At 40.3% G+C, this 20,898-nt stretch overlaps 2 protein-coding genes across 3 annotated transcripts in view; one reads left to right on the forward strand and one right to left on the reverse strand.

Annotated features, from left to right (window-relative positions):
- Mtpap (mitochondrial poly(A) polymerase) overlaps nucleotides 1-20,898 on the reverse strand; it is a 76,502-nt gene that overhangs the window by 28,270 nt on the left and 27,334 nt on the right. The gene's annotated exons all lie outside the window — the stretch shown is intronic.
- Nucleotides 1-20,898, forward strand: part of Pio (zona pellucida domain-containing protein piopio) — a 94,251-nt gene that overhangs the window by 13,945 nt on the left and 59,408 nt on the right. For both annotated transcript variants that reach the window (XM_076437044.1, XM_076437045.1), the window contains exon 3: nucleotides 6,440-6,500. In XM_076437044.1, the coding sequence (XP_076293159.1) occupies nucleotides 6,440-6,500 (61 nt within the window). The remainder of the gene's footprint in view (nucleotides 1-6,439; nucleotides 6,501-20,898) is intronic.

Genomic DNA, 20,898 nt, shown 5'->3' on the forward strand with positions numbered 1-20,898 from the left:
TATGCTCGTTGGACAAAATATTGCACAAAATTTCGGTCTCCGGGACTTTGAAACCTTGGGGATTACGATTCTAAGAGGTTGAGACTTTGAGAGTTTGGCGCGTTGAAACTTTGGGGCGTAGCGAATTTTTAGGCGTTGAGATTTTGGGGCGTCGGGATTTTGGGGCTTTGAAATTTTGGGGCGTTGGAACTTTGGAATTTTTAGGCATTGAAAGTTTGGAGCGTTGGAACTTTGGGGCGTAGCGAATTTTTAAGCGTTGAGATTTTGGGGCGTTGGGACTTTGGGGCTTGAAATTTTGGGGCGTAGGGAATTTTTAGGCATTGAAATTTTGAGGCTTTGAAAGTTTGGAGCGTTGGAACTTTGGGGCGCAGCGAATTTTTAAGCGTTGAGATTTTGGGGCGTTGGGACTTTGGGGTGTTAGGACTTTGAGGCTCTGAAATTTTGGGGCGTTGGGACTTTGGGTCCTTGGTGCTTAGGATTAACAAAACATAATAGGCCGAATTAACCTATAATGTAAGATCATAATCACTGAAAATCATATCACTGAAAGATAGGTTTTAAAAATTCGTCATTTCGCTAGGATCGAGCGATGACGGAACAAATGCTGAAATATCTGCCGATGGTTTTTATACGTACGAAAGAACATTCACCCAGTACGCGTGCCAGGCGTATCCACGAAATGGCTGCTGACTCGTTAAACCACTTTCATCGGCGTGCAACCGATAAGTGTGCACAGGCATTAACAACGCAGACGTGTCGGTGTTTATTAGACAATTTCTCTAGTACAGCCGTGGACGCCGCACGTGAGAAACGTGTATATATGTATCGCGAAATCTCGCTTTCCATCGGGGACCGCGTTACATTTCACCCTCTTTTTACCACGATCTCTTAATCAGTTAATTGGTTAAGGTTATTTATTTACGTACAGAAATTCGAGTCGACGGCTCTATACCGAAACGGAGATCATTAGATGTCGGATGAATTTCGAGAATTGAGTAATTGAACACCAAGACGGTGTTAAGTACCTCTAAAAACCTCTAAAAGTTATTGCTTCATCGCGCATCGTTATCCGTTTATGATCTATTGCTAAGAATATCTGCTTTATGTGTTATTAATAATAACAGAAGACATTTTAATTTATTACTTAATAAACTTCTCGTCGGGAGTCTCGGCTTATTGTGGAATCGATTACGATAACGGGTAATTGAAGATTAGGCTGATTATGGTAGATGAAATCTATTCGTAGAGTAGTGAAATTTTTTCATTTGTTGTGATTTATAGTTGGAAGAAACACGCTACCTCGCGAATTGTTGATAACCGAACGGTGCGCATTGAGATTTCGTGACCAATGTTTTAAGAAATTAGAATTTTCTGGAGGTTTCTCTTTTTAGACAGGCGAACGTTGAGACAATTAAAATGGAAGATCTATCACTTTCACGAACGATTCTGTTCGCGGAACATGGATCGCGAGATACAATCACGCATCAATACCGCTCGCTGGATTTTTCCCCGACGAAAGTGTGATTTCTCTTAAAAGTGATCGAAAAGTGGAGCAGAATGAGAGCAGTGTCTCTGATGGAAAAGTGAAATGATTCCGTTTCTTTCGAGAACAAGAAAGAAACAACAGAACCTTTAACGGGTCTCCGTGATTAATTTAAAAGTAAAAAATTACCAATTAGTTAAACCGTGTTTGGAGTCGTTTCAACCAGAAAAACGTCGCGGGAATATTTCTAAGAGATTCATGAAAATTAATTACAAGTAAAAAAATTTTGTCACCGGACTAGTATTCTCATAAGCTTACTAATGTTCTTCCACGAACGGTCTTAATCGAATGATCTCTAATCTCATTTGAGAAAATGTCGAGAAACAAAAGGTTCTGAGAAGACTGGTTCCCTTGAAAAGAGGAGAAAGAAGTTCGTTCCTGAAATTAGCGCCACGAAATAAAGCAAAAAGCGAGTTAATCGCGGAAGGTGGAGACAATGGAACGATCGGGAAGGGAGCAAAAGAGCATAATGCGAGCGTTCCGACAGATTGGCGGGTTCTCGGGTGTCGAGTAATGGCGTCGGTCGCCGGCAAGGGCAAATCAAGACACCTTTTACTTCCCTCGACACACTTTTATTTTCCGAACGCTGCCGATTTAGGTATCGGCAGAAACGAGTGGTGCAGCGTGTGTAGAGGAGAGCCGCGTCGCGTCGCGACCGGCCAGGCGAGCGTGTAATTGCCGATGCCGATCAGACGCAAGCGTTACGTCTGCCTCGTTTTTCTTGCGCAGCTCGACTGGCGTTGATGTCTCCGGGGCACATCGACGCAACCCTGAACTGGTTCCGCTGGTCATTATGCTGGAAAAATTTCTAATTATACCTAACCGAACCGCGTGCTTTCCTTCGAAGACCGCGATTAACGCGATCGTTGAGATCACCATTTCTTCCTCGATCCGCTGTACAATATTTTCTTAACACCTTCCAATTCTTCTCTGTTTTTCCTTCGGTTCTTTGTTACATTTATTACTAAATTATTATATTTTGTCTTTCTTCATTCATGCTGTTAATGTTCTGGGATTATTCGAATTTATTTTCGTGCGAACGAAGTCCAGGAAATGCGAACAACTTCGATGGCCTTCATTTGACATCATGTCAAAAGAAATTAGAAAAATAATCATCGAAGACTGAGTATGTTAAAATTGATTCGCCGAACCTCACAAAAATGATTAATCCTGTCCAAGGAGTCGTAAAAACCTATCATAAAATGAACAATCCTCTTCCAGGTTAAAAGTTGTGCAGCAAAAAAAATGTTTTTATAGTCTGAAGCACACACCGCGTAAGCGGTTAATGATTGGATGTAACCATGTTTGTTAATCCTCTTCAAGGACCAAGCATGAGTTGACAATCCTCTTCCCGTTGGCGTCACGCGTATTTTCGCCGTCGATTGTTCGCGATAAACGACTGCCAGCAACAACGACGCAATCATCCGACGCATGTAACCGCTCGCTAATCGCTAAATAGTCTGGAGACGGCGTGTTTTACCGGATAGGGTAATTAGGAGTGAGCTAACTCGGTTGGGAAACACGTTCGTCCTTTTCGTTATCCAATCAGTCGCCGGCTGTATACAAACAAGCCGTCTTTAGGTCTTATTTACAACCTTGCCGCGGCTAGAAACCGGGGAGCTCTCGGGTTTCAACGGCGGAATTAATCATCCGGCCGCTTCGTTTACTATTATTCATCGGATCGGATCGAATCATGGTGACTCCGATTTAAATTAATTCACTCGCGATTGCCAGGGTCTCGGTCAGACACGATCCTCTTGATCCTTTTTACATTCGGTATAACTCCGCCGCGGATCTTTATGCAAAATAACATTTATCTTTTTTATTAATACTTAGACTGCGGATTTTATGCACTCATGACAAAATAGAACAGTTGCAGTTCGGTTTAAATATCGTCAATTTTCTACCTTTAGTTTTAGCCTTACGTTTTCCGTGATATTCAGATGATTTGGTTCAAGGTTAACTGAAGGTCAGCTTATTATACTTTATTCGAAGCATCCTAGCAGCTGCAATTGTCAACAAAAATATATCTTTCAGAGAGGTCAAGATCTCCGATATTACAGAAAATTTTAATATGTATTGATCTAATTAAAAATATTAGGTTGGCAACTAAATTCGCGAACTTCTGTTTAGTAATTCTTTTATTGTATCATTATAACCTCATTCAGTAACCATTCCTTTTGAACTATACAGGGTGTCTCAGCTGACGGAGGCCACCTAAATATCTCCTTTATTTTTAATGGCATAAATTAAATGGTATCGAAGGAGGAATATTATAGAAGAACAATTTCATTTGTCCAGTTATTTTTTCATAGTATTTTTCAAGGTCATCGTAATTTTTTTATCGAGAAAACTTATTTTTTTCATACCATCTTATAGCGGCTGAAAAAATACATTTTAATATGCTTAAGTAATTAACAAGATGGAATACAGAAAAATGAGTTTGCCCGATAAAAAATGACGACCATTCAAATCATGCCATAAATATTTTTTCGTGCCATTAAAAATACAGGAGATATTTAGGTAGCCTCCTCCAGCTGAGACACCCTGTATACAATCAATGGAAAGCTCTGAATTTTGCGATTAATTTGATATAAAATACTCGTGCTTAAAAAATAATTATAAATGACTTCGTTTGAGAAAATGTGGAGGTCGCGAACTTAGTTGCCAACCTAATACAATGACCCAAAACATTTTCCGACAGAGTGAATAAAGAGCGGGAACGATCGAAAATTGTTAATAAATGAATAAATAGTAACAGCAATCAATATTATCAACGACCCGTGAGATCTTCCTCCGAAGTAGTGCAGTTTTCAATGTCTACCCATCATGATGGTTAATCGAGGATCAGCCTGCTCTTAATATGCACGCATGAGCGATCGTATCATCGTAAGAAATTATGTATTTGATCGTCGATGATGTAGTACGACGGGAGCCGATGTAACCATCGAAAATAGCTGATCGGTTGTTCGACGAACATTGAGCCTGACTTTCCTATTAACACAGAAGGGAATGGCCGCTCCCGGGTCTATACGATTAATCATAATAATTATGATCGACGGGGAATAATATGATAATAGTCGGCGCGGCTATATAGATTACTGGTTCCCTTAGTTTCGCGGTTTTTCTGCGAGGCGAACGCTTGTACTACTCTCGTTCCGAGGACTTGTTCTCCGATCGTTCGGACAATTAAAAATAGGTTTAACACGTTTCGCTATTGAACGGGAATAGAACTAAATTATACTAGATCATCGGGTTCGAATATGGACTATTTTAGCATTATTTTTCGACGATCGTCTGGACAATTAAAAATATTATTCGTTCCCGAGTTAGCCATCTTTAATAAAACCTGGCTCTAGGGATGGGATCAAGTTCAATATGTACTCACGAATCCGAGTCAAGTTCAATAACCAAGTTTCATTTCATGGGTTTCGATTACTACTTAAAACAACGTCTGAATAACCTGTGCGCCGATAACAAACTAATTTCTACTTGTAGAGAGTTCGCGCGAATTCCATCAATCAAGGTTCGAACCTGTTTGCGAGGTACTTGTTCCCATCTCTACCTGGCTCTTTATGTACACTTTATGATTTCAATAAAATCGTAATTCTCTCAGCTGTAATTGTCGTTAAATTAAATAGGCCTCGAGAGATTCCTTGATTAGTTAATAATTTTCTGGGACCTTCAGATGAGTATACACACGCTATACGCAACAAACAATAGTTGATTCGAGCAACGCAGAATCGGATTCCCTGCACATACTTCATCGGCCTTCGACCAAACCAATAAAGTATAATTGCTGAGAAACACCTTGCGTTTTGTTCCACGCGATAAGATGTTACCGATTGTGCTTAAAATTGCGTTCCATCGACACCTTTTCCACGGATTCGCCGGTTAATAATCAAGCCTGATCGATGAGAAATGAAGCCTCGATCCAGCGAGCCTCGATCATGTGCAAGCTAGAACATCTCGGATCGCATGATTCATAGACCGAGCGGAGAGAGTCGAGCGGATCAAGTTTACCTGACATTTTCGCAAGGACTTTTCGATCGATGACGATCGCGGTTTTAATCTGTGCGTCGATCGCCGATTCTAGAACCGATAAATCGAGATGCAGCAGAGTCGACTCGGACTTCGTTAGAACTTCTAATAATTTTAAGTGCGTTTCGGACACGTACACTTTGAACTTTCAGTGGCTTTAATGGTGTGGAGAAAGTTATTGAAAGTGAAGGTAATTATGCTTCGCGCGAATGTGATCAAATCAGAAATAATAATTCCGGAGAATATTTCTGCCATTTATATTTATTTCTGTTTGTGTGGCATATATTTTCACACATTTGATATTTATATTCATTCCTACTGCTATTATCTGAATATAAAAATAGCCTGGAGATTTTTATAGAAATGTAAACATTCATGTATTAATTTATAATATGTCATTAAGACCGAAATAAATTTTAGAAAAGTTTTTAGAACATCCAGATTGTATAAAGCCTGCAATTCAATGATGAAACAGTTACACAACATTTTGATATTACCCCGTAACCATTTACATAAATAATCAGGTTAAAAGAATTGCAACCTCCAATTTCTCGAATTAATTATCCAAGCAGTTGATTCGGAATTGCTCGAAGTAATGTGACAAATTATATCAGAGAATTAACGAATCCTCGGGTAAATGGCACGAAAGGAACAGGTGAAGAAAGAGTTATGCAAGGAGGTTACATAAAAAAAAATCGAGTCAACGACACGCAGGATAAAAGCAGAGTCACTGTGACACAATGAATAATATTTATGCGAGTAGAATCAAGAGCGCGCCACCTAGTTATTCTAGCTACATCTAGGGACGAAATACTCCGTAGCCGATCTAACGAGCTATTATTTTTTTTGTTCTAGATCACAATAGCGAGGCACAGCAGCGTACACGCGGCCCAAATACCTCTGCAGCTGGCGACGTGTGAGTATAGCACTTGTTTGTTCCAGCTTTCTAATTGTCGGTCGCATACTGCGTCGATTAATGGACTAAAATTCTAAATTAGAGCGTGTGGTACAACAGTTCTATCCGTAAACTGTATTTTCATGCGAAATAAACATTTTCTACATCGATTGCAATAAGAACAAGAGAGAGACAGCCTCTTAAGAATTTTTTCTTTCTTCAACAATTTTGGAACTTTTTGTAAAAATACTGTACAAAGTCTATAAAAAGTAATGGTCATCCGTTCTAGGGGTGAATCTACGCGTAAAAGAAACTTTCCGCAATATTGTTTATAACTAAGAAAATGGTTTTCAAGTTTTTTACATCAATACCTTGATGTAAAAGATTGATTGATTAATGTGTTAAAACTCGATTAATGAAGTTAATCGTCAATCGTTGATTAAAAAAGAAATTATCGATAAATCGGAGACCGATTTAATCAATTGTTGAAGTTAATCGGCACACGGTCTATCCGTAAATTGTAATAAAGAGCGAGAGAGAAACACAGAAAGCGAGCTAATAAAAACGTGGTAAAAACTCGGTTTACATTTTTTTCAGTATGCATACAGTTTTGATTCCGTATTCAATTTCGAAATTTCAGCAGTTAATCATTAATCAATTATCTGATTGACGATTACAATTGAAAAGAATGTAATCGTTAACCACAATTATCGACTAAAGTAGGAATTTAATTGTTAACCGCAATTAACGACTAAAAAGTAGGGATTTAATTCGTCAATCGTTGATTAAATTTTTGCCCAACGTTGGAATCAAGTGATCGTCTCCCTGCCCATTCGAATCATAAATTTGAAGTTGCACAATGTGAACGAATACCTTATATCCATTGTTACACATAAGAATATTAATCCTACATTATAAAATAGTAATGTCAAGTATGGGTACTAACAAATTTTTCCGAATCTTCTGTTCCTCCGTCGGATCAAGTTGACACTGCCATTTTCATGAACACGTCTTATTAACGATGAAGCACAGAACACCACACTTCTACACAACACACTATCCGAAATCGCGACAGCGAACGGGAAGAAGTTACTCCGACCACGGTCAAAATAGTACTACGGTTGTCACCTCGGTTTTTCATGAATGGTTAAGGGTGGATTTACGCGGGGAAATGTTGCGTTTGTTATTGGACAGGGGCGTGTCGGAAGGACTTTGTTGAGAAGTGGGGACACAATCAAAGAAACTCCTTTTGACACTGTTTACGGTCATCAATTACACGTTTATAAGGGTAGTCCGCTCGTCGCTTCGATGGGTCCGTCGCACGTGTTGTCGATCTGTCGGAGTTGAAGATTCGCATGCGTTTTTTGCTTGCTATAACGTCCTTTACAGGTATATCGCCTAATCCGCTGGAGGAACGGTGAGGTAACATTTCATAATACAGGATTAATATTCTTATAACAATGGATATAAGGTATACTTTCATATTTTGCAACTTCGACGCGTTTTTTGTCTGCTACAGCAACCTTTTCAGGTATACCGCCAGTGGTAGGGCCCGTCCGAAGGGCCTAGCTGCCTATAAAAAATACAATTTAATGTATTATTTGTCAATACAAATAATGATTGAAATTGTATTTGTAAATAACAATTAACTGTATTATTTTATTTAGACTTGCTCAAATAATAAACAACTTGTTATTTAAATTTTTATTTAAATAAATCTATTTATTGCCCAACACTGTTTTGTAACAAGTAGACTGCGGATCTTTATGCAAAATACAAAATGTTTGCATTCATTGCAAGACGCAGGAGCCAAATAGAAATTTCTTTCTTCTTTTAATCGTCTTATTAAGCTGAAATTAATACACACATGTCCTTAAATCTTCCTAATTCGTTCACTGCTCTAAATTGTACGTGCCCATTTTTCTCATAAATGCGTAAAATCCGCAGTCTAGTAATAAGTCACAGCTTGTTTCCAAATTCCGTTTGTCGACGCACTCTGCGACAATTACTTAGCCGAGGCTGATTAATTAAAGTCTAGGGACTTTTGGAGACAACTGAATTTTCCCCATCGCCAAAAATTATCTTCTATAGTGAAAAGAGAGAAAGGGAAAAGATCGCGGATGATTTTCCATGGAACTCGCGGCACCGCTTTCTAATAGCACAATGCACCGCCGCGATGACAATGATTCCAGGAACAATAACGGGCCTTATGAACGCGACTAATTAGCGCGACAGGGAGCGGTCGGCTGATTGATCCGGACGGTCAATTAATTACTCGTCGCGGTAATAGCTGGTGTGTCGTTCGCGGGACGACAGAATCGACGATTAATTACACCCGATATCTCAATCTACTTTGACCTACATTTTTGACAAATTAAGTATCCCGCGCGATCGATGTACAATCTTTTTACTTCACGTAAAACTCCGTAATATTAACCTGTTCCATCGAAATGGAAAGTTCTGAGAGATCAGTTATAATTAAAGAACCTCGTTTGTTCCGTCAAATAAATAACGACGAGTCTCCGGAGATTATCGAGGAATGCGTTTAATAATAAGCAATCGTGCAAGCAACAAAACAGTAGATCCTTCAACAAGTGAACCGCTGCTCTGCAAAACACAGAAGAACCGCATTTTACGCGTAGACATTATAGCCTATAAATAAATTCCAGTGGCATAGGTTAAAAACCGTTTGCCCTTGAATTAACTTCGTTTAATTCGTTTTTTAGTGGAAACGAAACCGGGGAGCCGTAACGACGTTATGGACGCATTGTATGGTCGCTCACAGTAATATTCGAACACTGTTAACCCTTTAACTACGGCTGTCGTCAATGGACTAGAATTTTATTTACTTTATACGTAAGACAAGCTTAGAGGGATTAATTTTCTTAGCGAACGTATTTTTTATATAATATACAACAAGTGTAATTATATTGAAGGGGTTTACCCCCTCTAAGTTTGCCCCATTCTTATACATAAATCATTACATATAAATAAGAAATGAATGTATCAGCATTTGTATAACTTTTCTTTTTTTTTGTTTTACGTTTAGACAGATACATTTGTGAATATATACCAGTAAAGGGTTAAGGAGACAATTTTTGCAGACTGGACCTTCCGATTTCGATCTCTTTGGGAAGTTGGGATTAGTTTAGTAGCTGAACATTTTTTTTGAAAACTGCAATTGGTCAGAATCGTGAAAAATATTTTAACTTAAAAATCACAAATTTCAAATTTGATTTAAATTTTACTGATGAAAAAGTTGTAAAGAACAACCTGTAAAATTTTCTGTCAGCTAGGAAACCGATCCTCCTGGCATCTCGCAAAAATTGAAGTCGAATTTTAAGAATATAATTTGACAAATAAAATAAATAAAAGTGTCCGAATATCACCGTGACCGACTGGATGCGTACGTCCCAGGGAGTTCGCGCGTACCCTTGACAATCGAGCGATTAATCGAACTGATTCGAGAGGGAACGACGCCGCGAGGATGATCGAAAGAAAGGGAGAAGAATGGTCAAGAAAGAGAGGCTTTCCAGACGAGCGACGACCTTCCTTGGAAGACATTGCTTTGCTGGAAGGTGAACGCGGCCGTGCGACCTAGATTCTCATATGGCCAAGAGAGAAAGAGAAAGAGAGAGAGAGAATAAGAAGGCGAGGAGAGAAAGAGGACAGAAAGAGAGACGAGTGCGGGACGAAACGAGATGACGATTATAAACGAGAGACGAGCACACGATTTCCTTCTCGACATCGATGCGAATCGAAAGTAACCAGCGGTCGAACACTTTCAGCCTTTTACCTTTTACCGTCGCGGCGCCCCGCAGTCATTTCACTAGCAGTCGGGTTACGCGATTTTACAAAAGGTTCTCTCTTTCGAAACGGCCATTTCCTGCCTCGTGAACTAACATCCTACTCCCACGAGGCTGGAGCTATTCGTCAACCTACTCGTTTTCAGAGGATCTCCTACCAAATGGAGAATAATAGCATCGATCGAACCTTTCACAAGGGTAGGACCCCAAGGGTCCGACTTCGATTTTGATAATTTTTTGTGAGATTATGGTATATGGATCCCTAATGATGTCTGCAAAATATTAGGTGTAGTTACTCAATAGTTTTAAAGATATAAACAATTGAACTTCGAAAACTTGAGCTGCAAATCATGGTATATCAACAAGGTATGAAACTTTAATTGTTTATATCTTTAAAACTATTGAATAACTACACCTAATATTTTGTATACATAATTAGGGATCCATATATCATCGTCTCACAAAAGATTATCAAAATCGAAGTCGGACACTTGGGGTCCTTCCCTTGTTAGATCCCAAGAAGAATCTACAGGGTGGAGATATTGCCACCTTGGTTCACCGTAATTATTATTATTCGCAGCAAATCATTAAATCGTTTCGAGACATAAAATGGCTTGAATGCACATACTGGTGTTATTAGTTTTCTGGGATAAAATAAATTTTTATTTAACACCTGCCTGTTGCAATCGATGCAGAAATATTTTTCCCACGAAGAAACATTTCGAAGCTCGAGTCTCGGTTTCTCAATGTTTATGCAAATATCCAACGGAGGCTTAAAGAAACGCAGGCCCCATAAAATCTCACTAAACCGTCTTAATAAGATTTAAATCGATATCGCAGTAAGATTTAATTTAGTAAGCTCAATATGTTCGAGCTTGATCAGCCATTTATGGAAGCATAAAATCCGGCTGATCCGAGACTTTAATAATTAATTACCCAGCCTCGATTCCACTTTACTGCTACAAAAATTCCTCGTAAACTAATTTTTCCAAAGCAAAGAAATACCTGTCGACCTCGTTTCGCTGCACTTTGCGCGTTATAAAATGGCACGGGTTCATAAATATGCATAGTACCCTCGGATCGAGATAAGTAGAAACGGTCAGCGATGAACAGACAGGTCGGTCCGACTGCGAGCTGTAAAATGGCTCGCGTGATCCACAAAAACCGCTGTCGATCGTAGATCTCTGTATCATAGAGAAACAGGGATTCGTCGAAAGTAAATCGTTTGGCTGGGAATAGAATGTAACGGATTTATGTCACGGTTCTGTACAGGTTACGTCGACTGTCGATCGATTAATGAGGAGAGCGAGTCGATACCGGAACGATCGATCGATCAAAAGAGTGTTCCGAGCTTGCTGAACTTTTACTTTTTACCGGGAACAAACACTTGGGTGAGCGCAGGAAAGGTAAACAGTGTTCCGCCCTGAAAATCCCGCAGATCGCGATTATTAAACTGTCACTTACTCCTGACGATTACCGGGCGTGCTCCACTTTTTTCACTCACTATGATTTTTCTGTAGGAGGTAGATAGAGAATTTAGAAACACTTAAAAAATCAAAGGAAAATTATAAGAAGTAATTCATATGATGTTATACATATATGTGTATTGAACCTGAATATGATGCAACTGTATATGTATTACGTTATGCTTAGACTGCGGATCTTATGCAAAATAAAAAATGTTTGCATTGATTGCAGCACACAGGAGTCAAATAAAAATTGTATTCGTCTTTTAATTATCCTATTCAGCTGAAACTAATACGTTGATGTCCTTAAATATTTTTAACATGTCCAATTCTTTAAATTGTAAAGTGTCCATTTTTGTCATGAATGCATAAAATCCACAGTCTAGTTATGTTATATAAGTTTTTTTCGTAAACGGTAAACATTAGGAAAAACCGAAAAGGAGGAAGTTGTAGTATATTTTACTAGCAATATGATAGCGTATCTCAATTTTTTTTATTTCTAATACTTTTCTGGAAACAAAGGTGACCTTTATTTTTTTTTAACGAAATCCACATTTTTTTTACATCAAATGAAAGCTGGTATTAAGACGAGTTCAGCCAGGTCGTATACTATGGTCTTCAGGGTCGTACAAGGGCAGAAATAAAAGAAATAAAGTCGTAATACTGAATTTACTCGTATGTTGTATTGATAAGACTACATATCTTGTTCAATGTGACTTCCATTAGCAAGAATGTATTAAGCAACTAGTAAATACAGTATTACGAAATGTTAAACATATCTCTTTTATTTCTGCCCTTGTATGACCCTGAAGGCCACAGTATAGTAAATACCTGGTTGAACTCGTCTTAATACTATTACAGCTTTCATTTGATGTAGAAAAATATGTAGCATTTCATTAAAAAAAATAAAGGTCACCTTTGGTTCTAGAAAAATATTAAAAATAGAAATAGTTGAGATACGCTATCATATAGCTAGTAAAATATACTACAACTTCCTCCTCTTCGCTTTCTTTTCTAGCGTTTATTGTTTAAGTGGTAAAAAGGGCGAAAATCTTGAAAAATTGCAATTATTGTCACTTTTGATCGTTTATAACTCGTAAACTAATTAACCAATTTCAGTGAAATTTTCGGAGCGTTTATAATTTATACAAGTTGACCGAACACATCTTTCAAATTTTCGTTATTGGCCCAGCTAAAAAAGTCGTAAAAATCAATTTTTACTATTTTTTTCACAATTCCGACCAAATGCATTTTTTTCAACATATTTTTTGAACGTCATTTACTAAACTAATTCTTCTACCTTACAGAGAAATTCAAGTCATATTAATTAATATTTTATATAAAATTTTTTATTATTTAAAAATTAATAAGATTTTATGTGTTTGGTCCATTCATAAAAAAGTTATTCCGATTTAAAGTGTGTGTGTGATCAGTTTTGCTCTTAACTGTATATTACGTTATATTAAATGTTATTCCGTTATGTTATACATATGGTGTTTCATATGCTATACTGTATGTCAGTATGAACCTGTGGTTAATGGCGGCAGCAATTAGGCAGGATTTTCATCGTTGACGACGCTTTTCCTGCGGCTCGCGTGCTCGAGGTACCTCTCGTCGGAAAAGTCAATCTCGCGATGGTCCCGGTACGAAATGAGGCTCGTCCGCGTCATTGTTGATCACGATCGTCGGCTCAGCTGTGTTTGCTCTCGAAGTGAAACCGCGCCTCGGAAGAAAGTAGTTTTTTCCTGAGTTCGCGCAGCCTCGCATGCGAAAAGAGTTTCATTCTCTCGCGTTCGTTCGCCATTATTCTCACCGTGAAGCATTGTCTTCGTCGCGTTTATAGGTTCTGCGAGTAGGCACGCCAGCCATAGTAAACATTTGACATAGTCCGGCTACGGATATCTCTTTCTCTTTCGAGAGAAAGAGAGTCCTGAGAGTCCTGAGAAAATGAAGAGGAGTCGAGGATTCGCACAGTCATTCGGTGGCAGTCACCTCTTAATTAGTTTACCGGCGAAATCGGTTCGATGATCTGTTGTAATTAGACTCTGTTCATAATTGGGACTAATTGGGAACTTGCACTTTTCGGTCTGGGTACTTTGACTCGGGTCAGGTGAGAGGATTTATTGAATGAATTAGAAGAAGAGGACTGTGAACTTGGTGGAGATGATGTATGGAAAGCATAGTTCTTAACATCTTTCAAAGATGGTTAAAAGACAATTAAAAAAAAATTTTTAATGCAGAATAAAATGGAATCAATTATGAAAGGTAAAGAGCAATTTTATGGGTCGTAAAGAATGTGAAAAGCAACCAGAAAGGGTTACAAAAGAGAAATTCGAAAAAGGAATTCTAAAAATTGAAGACGAATTGGAAAAGAATTGAAAAATATTTCCCCTGGTCGCCACAATACAAACTGCAAGCTAATCACGAGAATGTGCGGATAATTTTGCAAATAGAAATGGGGAAATTGTCGGTGTGCAAACGCAGAATTAACTGCAAGTTAGTTATTTGCTTCAGTCTCGGCGAGGCTGTTTTCATAGTAAATTCGTGAGTTTCTAACGCGCGTTTCGTTTATGATTTCTTTGTTACCAGCCTGGGAACTGTCCGTTTACTCGATTAGCGAGCACGCAAAAGATTTCCCCTTGCCTGACCGCACACATTCACTTTTCATTCGCCTGTATCGCTTGTCGAAGGTAAAACGCCAAGGCCGTTTTCGGTTCTCCGATGAATGTAAAATTTCGCGTCGCTGTGTGTCGATGTTTTATTTCATTAATGTACGACACAAGTTACATTTTCGTCTGGAATCATTGTGCAGTTTATCTCGCTTCTGAGAAATACGAGAAGACACGGGAAAACTGATACTGACTTGAACGAGCGATCAGTAATATTCGAGGGACAGCAAACTGTTAGAACAAGCAACAATAAATCGCCCGATGGTACGTGTGTTTGAAGCAGGGTAGAAAGGATAGGATCGACGATCCTGTCGCGCGATAAGGACGCAGGATCGTATTCGCCACGGACCAGAAAACCGATATTAGCCGTGGCCGCGTCCTGCACGAGATCCTCTCGAATAAATTCGCGTCTAACGGAACACGCCGGCCGAGGAAGGAAGCGTCGTTGACCGCTTAATAATCCTGCGATCGTCATTAGCCAGGATCATTTATAACCCCCTTCCCGTTTCCTATTTATGGTCCAGCTGACCGTGGGTCGAGCCAGATAATTATGGTCCCGCGGGACGTACAGTTACCGGCGTTATTACCCGAGCATTAGGACAGAAATACGGATATTTCGCGGGCCCAGAGCTCTCTCACCTATTCCTCAAGGGGTCACCGAAGATAACGGTTGCCCCACTGATGTGCCCTCTTTGACGCGAACACGCTGCGATCGATCCATCGATCCTTAAATCCTAGATTTAACTCGATCAATTCCAATATCCCGTTTTACGACCGCTCGACGAATAGCAAATGTTCGTTCGAGGTCATTTTCAAGGTCATTTTCGAGATCACCAATGTTTTTTTTTTAAATAGACAGCGGATCTTTAAGTGAAATAAAAATGTTCTATCTGAATTGCAACAAACTGGAGTGAATTGGAAGTTCATTTTCTTTCTTAATATGTTTAATAAGCTGAAAATAATATAGCAATATTCCTCTAATGTTTTTACTGTTCTCATTTGCACCGACCTGCTTGGAAAACGGCCGAGACCATATTCTAGCCTTAACGAACGTCCTGAAACGGATGGCGTAAACTATCTGTCGAAAAATCGCTGGGTAGATCGTTCGGGATCGAAGGCGTGTACTATCATCGATCTCCAATGACACAGACGACATATTCACTCAAACTTAATAGCCGATAGAGCCATTAAAACTGTAACGAACTGTACATTCCGGCAAACCGGCAATTACCAGTTATTACTTGGCTGCAGGATGATCGAAGAGCTGGCAGGTTTATTTTTCCCTGGTTAAATTGAAGTCACAGTATCTTCGGCCCGAAGTTCATCGCTTCGGGACACACACTCGTATTACCTCCGGAGGTAGCAATTACCGGACACCAGGCTGCTGAAGAGTCATCGGGGGACCTTGCGAAGCTTGTTTGCTACCTTCGACTGAAAGCGGAATATTTTCCAAGGGTGAATCCCCTCAGCGAACTTCTTTACTTCGACTACAGAAACTACTCCAGGTAGCGATGCTGCAAAAAGCCTGCGCACGAGTGCCACTTAAGCCTTCATCGGATTCTCTAGATAACTGCTCTTCCCCGGCCGAGATGATGCTACTACGCGAGTATGCCACTTCTGCTAGCCAATCCGAAGCTTTCTGTGAAAACTTCCGGAACTATTCTAAGACCCTCCAAGCAGTCTTCGCGGCTTCGGCCAGCCTCGAGTGCTGCATCCGTTGCTTCTTCAGCTTCTTCTTCACTTTTTGCTGATTAAACCTTCCACTGGAAAAATTTGTAATCGCTACGAGATTAGCTTTCTGTAACCTTCCAGGTCAGCATTTCTTCTTCCACAGCCTCATCAGCTACTTCTTCAGCTTTTCGTGATTAAACCCTTTATTTTTGCTCTGGAATTAGGTTTCTGCGACACTCGAGGTCAGAATTTCTTCTTCTATACTCTACAGCCTCTTCAAATTGTTCTTCAGGCTTTGGGGATTAGATTTCAGTAAGCTTCGAGGTTAGAATTTCTTCAACCGCTGCTTCCTCAGCTTTTTGCTTTGTCACCTCTCAGCGAAAACTTGCGCAACCACTTTAAAATCTGTTTTCAATACTCCTTTTTCAGCTTCTTTTTTCACCGCTCAGTGATTAAACTTTTTAGCAGAGGCTTTCGTAATTAGATTTGCTTTCAGCAATCTTCGGGATCAGTATCGCTTCTTCAACAGGTTCTTCAGCCTCTGTTTTGTTTAGTGATAATTACAGCTCTCAGTGGAAACTTTCATGACGACGTTAGGATACTTCTACGGTAATCTTCGAGATCAGTACTTCTATCTTGCAACTTTCTCAGGCTTGTTTTCGTTTTACAATTATTAATTCCTCAATGAAACGTTTTACAATGAAGACTTTCAATCTACGTCATACATATTTTAGTCTCGCCACTTCTCCTTCATCTCTCAATAATTAAACTTTCAATTAACCTTCGCACGATGCGGTTTTACTTGATACACATCTTCCGGACGTTCCTTGGATCTACAGAGATCACCAAGATTGATTATTATCTTCTAACGCAATCATTTTAAATAGATTCAAATCCAAATGATTGTTCTGAGATCCTTGAAACAGATTCGCGATCAATATTCTCATCCTTCAACTGAATATACCAATGATCAAACACTCAATTGAATCTCCCACGCTGAGGGAATCCGAATAATTAGTCTTGATGTGCTTTGCATTTGCTGGTTCGATTTTCTGTACTGTTGTGGACGCGGCACGATTTTTCTCGAAACGCTTCCTCGGTCTCCTGGCTCGTCACAGAACCAACCTGGCGGGCTAATTAACGTGCCAGGTGAGGAGACGCTCGGCCGACTCACCAGTGCACCAAACGCAAAAGGAAGATACTCTTAAGAATACTGTATTTTCTCGATCAAAAACGAGCAAAGCTATCCCTAAACTCTTCCCCTCGCTAAGCTCACAGAACGATTTCCACAGCGTGGAGACACACAAACGAGGAGGATCGGAACTGCATGTGCAGCGCAAGAAGTGCAGTGCTCGACACCGGCCATTACACAGCGAAGAGGTATTGCTCGGTGCAGTCGGTCGACGATTATCCAGTACGAGCGTGCAATCCAGGATCGATTTTTCCGTGAAAGAGGAACGCCGGATGATTTCGAAACAAGCTGGCTTCAACGAAGAGATACGTAGGGAAAAAACGAGGACACCGCACCGCGCGAGGAAGGACAGGGATTCGCTATTCGCGCGAACCAACGCGAATTCAAGGGCCTGCCACTATGGTTGAAGAGGACGCAAGCTTCCGTAGAAGGGGCCCAATGGATCGTAACGATCTCGTGGATCCCACCGGGAGAGTCGGGGCCATCGATCACCGGCGGCCGATCGCACGGAAGATCACTTCCTAAGTGATTCATTGTCTTCCACCGGGTTTACTCGTGACTTATACTCGTGGTTTTACACTCGTCAGGGAAGCTCTTTGTTCGAGCACGACAAATAATGGCCCGCGACCCTGCACGAATAAGAGATGCTGCGGAGATCGTGCCGCGCCATTGGCGGATCGTCGATGGATTCGGTCTTGGTGCGGCGGAAACGACGTACGTTTGGCAATGAAATGTAGAAACACGTTCGATAAATATGTTTGGTCTCGTGTTAATCAGAAAAATGTCACACATAGGGTAAAGTGCCCAAATATGGTATAGTCGCCTATTATGGCACTACCTTATATCTCAAACAATAGTTTATCATGTTTACTCAACAGTGTGCAGTGCACTCGCACCATATCAACAGATTTTAGTATCAATCCTCCGCCAGTTGTGTCTCCACGTGTTGAATATTTTTGTGGTTAGATATTCGATTGTATCTTTTTCGAGGAAAGCAAGTTGATTTTGAAATGTTTGAACATGTCTGTAGTTTCAGTTTATTTATATGAATGTTTGCCAACTGTTGATTTGGGCTGAAATTCATTTTCTCTTTGTCAGTAGCTAGTATTATCAGTCCACGTGGAGTTCCCAATATGGCACTACCAAGGGTTCCCTAATATGGTTATAGCTATTGACATTCTTGGTGTGGGTGCCAATATGGCACTAGGTGTCATATTAGGGATTCAAGGTGTACCATATTAAGACCCCCTTTTGCTGGAACCTGCAAATGACACACCACAAAAAATATATTTTTCCCAAGCTGTATTAATTCTTGAACAAACTTGACCCCAGAATCTTATAGGGAGGAAATGCATCTGCAACTGGTAAGTTTTTGGTCGAAAAAGAGCATTCTAAAATAATAAAAAAATGACATCAACAAAAAGTGGTTCATATTTGGGCACTTTACCCTATGCCAATAAAACTTTCATAAAAGAATAATCAAAGACAAAAAAGAATTGAAGGTTTTCGAAAGATCGAGGCGGATGGGAACATTGTGATGATCTCTATAGAGACGCAGGAGCCGCTCGAAGGATCTTGGAATAATTATTCGAATTCTCTCAACGTGGGAGATTCATTGAATGTTTAATCACTGGAAAATTCAGTCGAAGGATGAGAATATTGATCGCCAATCTGATCCAAGGATCTTAGAACAATCATTAGGATTTGAATCTATTTGAAAAGTGAAGGAATGCAAAGCATATCAAGATCGAGCGATGCAATGCAAAGAAGCAAAGCTAAGTGAACCACAACGAAGAAAATTGGAAAATTCACTCGAAGGATGAGAATATTGATCGCCAATCTGACCCAAGGATCTTAGAACAATCATCAGGATTTGAATCTATTTGAAAAGTGAAGGAATGCAAAGCATATCAAGATCGAGCGATGCAATGCAAAGAAGCAAAGCTAAGTGAACCACAACGAAGAAAATTGGAAAATTCAGTCGAAGGATGAGAATATTGATCGCCAATCTGACCCAAGGATCTTAGAACAATCATCAGGATTTGAATCTATTTGAAAAGTGAAGGAATGCAAAGCATATCAAGATCGAGCGATGCAATGCAAAGAAGCAAAGCTGAGTGAACCACAACGAAGTGAATTGGAAAATTCAGTCGAAGGATGAGAATTGAGAATATTAATCGCCAATCTGACCCAAGGAACTTAGAACAATCATCAGGATTTGAATCTATTTGAAAAGTGAAGGAATGCAAAGCATATCGAGATCAAGCGATGCAACGCAAAGGAAAACGAAGAGTAAACGGAAGCAATCTGAAGCAAAGCTAAATGAACCACAGCGAAGTGAAGCGGAGCAAAGCAAAGCGAATGGAGCACGTGTGCGCGTCTAACGGCTTCTCGCCAAATTGATTCTTACGCGAGCGACGTCCGCGTTCGCGCAAACCGGCACGGATGAATTGTCCGTGGATTCTACATGAGCTGTCCCGTTATCGGTGTTCGGATACGTCCGTCGCGTCGGCCAGGAACGGTATTCCTGGGCGTACGATGATCCTACGCTTGCGGTTTTTCTGCTCGCTGAATCCGTTGTCTTCTCTCTTGGTGCATCGTGGTCAAGGACCCTGGCCGCTAGATGTGCAACGTGAGATCCACACTGCTGTTCCATGTGTCGATCACCGGCTTCATCATTATTTAGATCCCCTTGGAATCCAGGTGAAATGGCTTGGGTTTCAGCTTGATCGGATTCTTCTCAATACCGGAAGGATTCCTTGCCTTTTCAGTGACTTGGGACTTCGGGTCTTATGTCGTCAACTGAAACATAGTAATCGTTACTTCGTGTTTGGAGAGAATGTTCGTCTTCTTCGAAGAACTTTGTATAATGTTGCCTTCAACGAATAAAAAATATTCAATAAATTGTTGATGCTGCTCCAACGTGGTCATAGAGGATACTTCAAGGAGAGGCCATCTTCTTCGAACAACTTTTTGTTATATGTATATAATGTTTCCTTTTCCGAATAAAAAATATTCAATAAATTGATGACGTTGCTTCAGAATGGCTACCTCGAGAGGAAGTCTTATCGTCATTTTTAACATTGCTGACGTAACTCCGTGAGCGTCGATCGTCCAATTAGCGCGTTGATTAGTCGCAGATTAGAGGTTGGTTCAGAAAGAGATTGCGGATTGATTGGTACCCAAGGATTTTCGCACGAAAAGCCGGCCGAGGTCATCGAGGACGATCGGACGGGATCGAAGGCAGTGCTTGGCGGTTCATCGCGAGGAGTAGCGGTGACGCGCGGTTAATTAAAACCGAGCTGATAGGAGGCTTTTACGAGCGGGAAATTGGAATGCCGACGGTGAAGAACGAAACAGCCGGATGACAAACGTCGAGGTGCTCTGCAGGCTTGTTAGCAGGAAGACGCTGGGTGCCACCGGGGTATCTCGTTTCAGGAAAACGAGACGAGGAACGTTCGTTTCCGCCGCGAGATTTAGTTCCTTGTTAGCTGGACGCGTTGCGAGCCGCGTCTGACCGCGTGAAATTATCGGCGAAAGATGAACAAGCTATTCCGTGGCTTGATCCTTTGGAACGATGATCGTCCTTCTGGGAGCTGCATTGCTCTTTGTCCT

Source organism: Lasioglossum baleicum, chromosome 13 (genome assembly GCF_051020765.1).
Source record: "Lasioglossum baleicum chromosome 13, iyLasBale1, whole genome shotgun sequence".
Taxonomy (NCBI): domain Eukaryota; kingdom Metazoa; phylum Arthropoda; class Insecta; order Hymenoptera; family Halictidae; genus Lasioglossum; species Lasioglossum baleicum.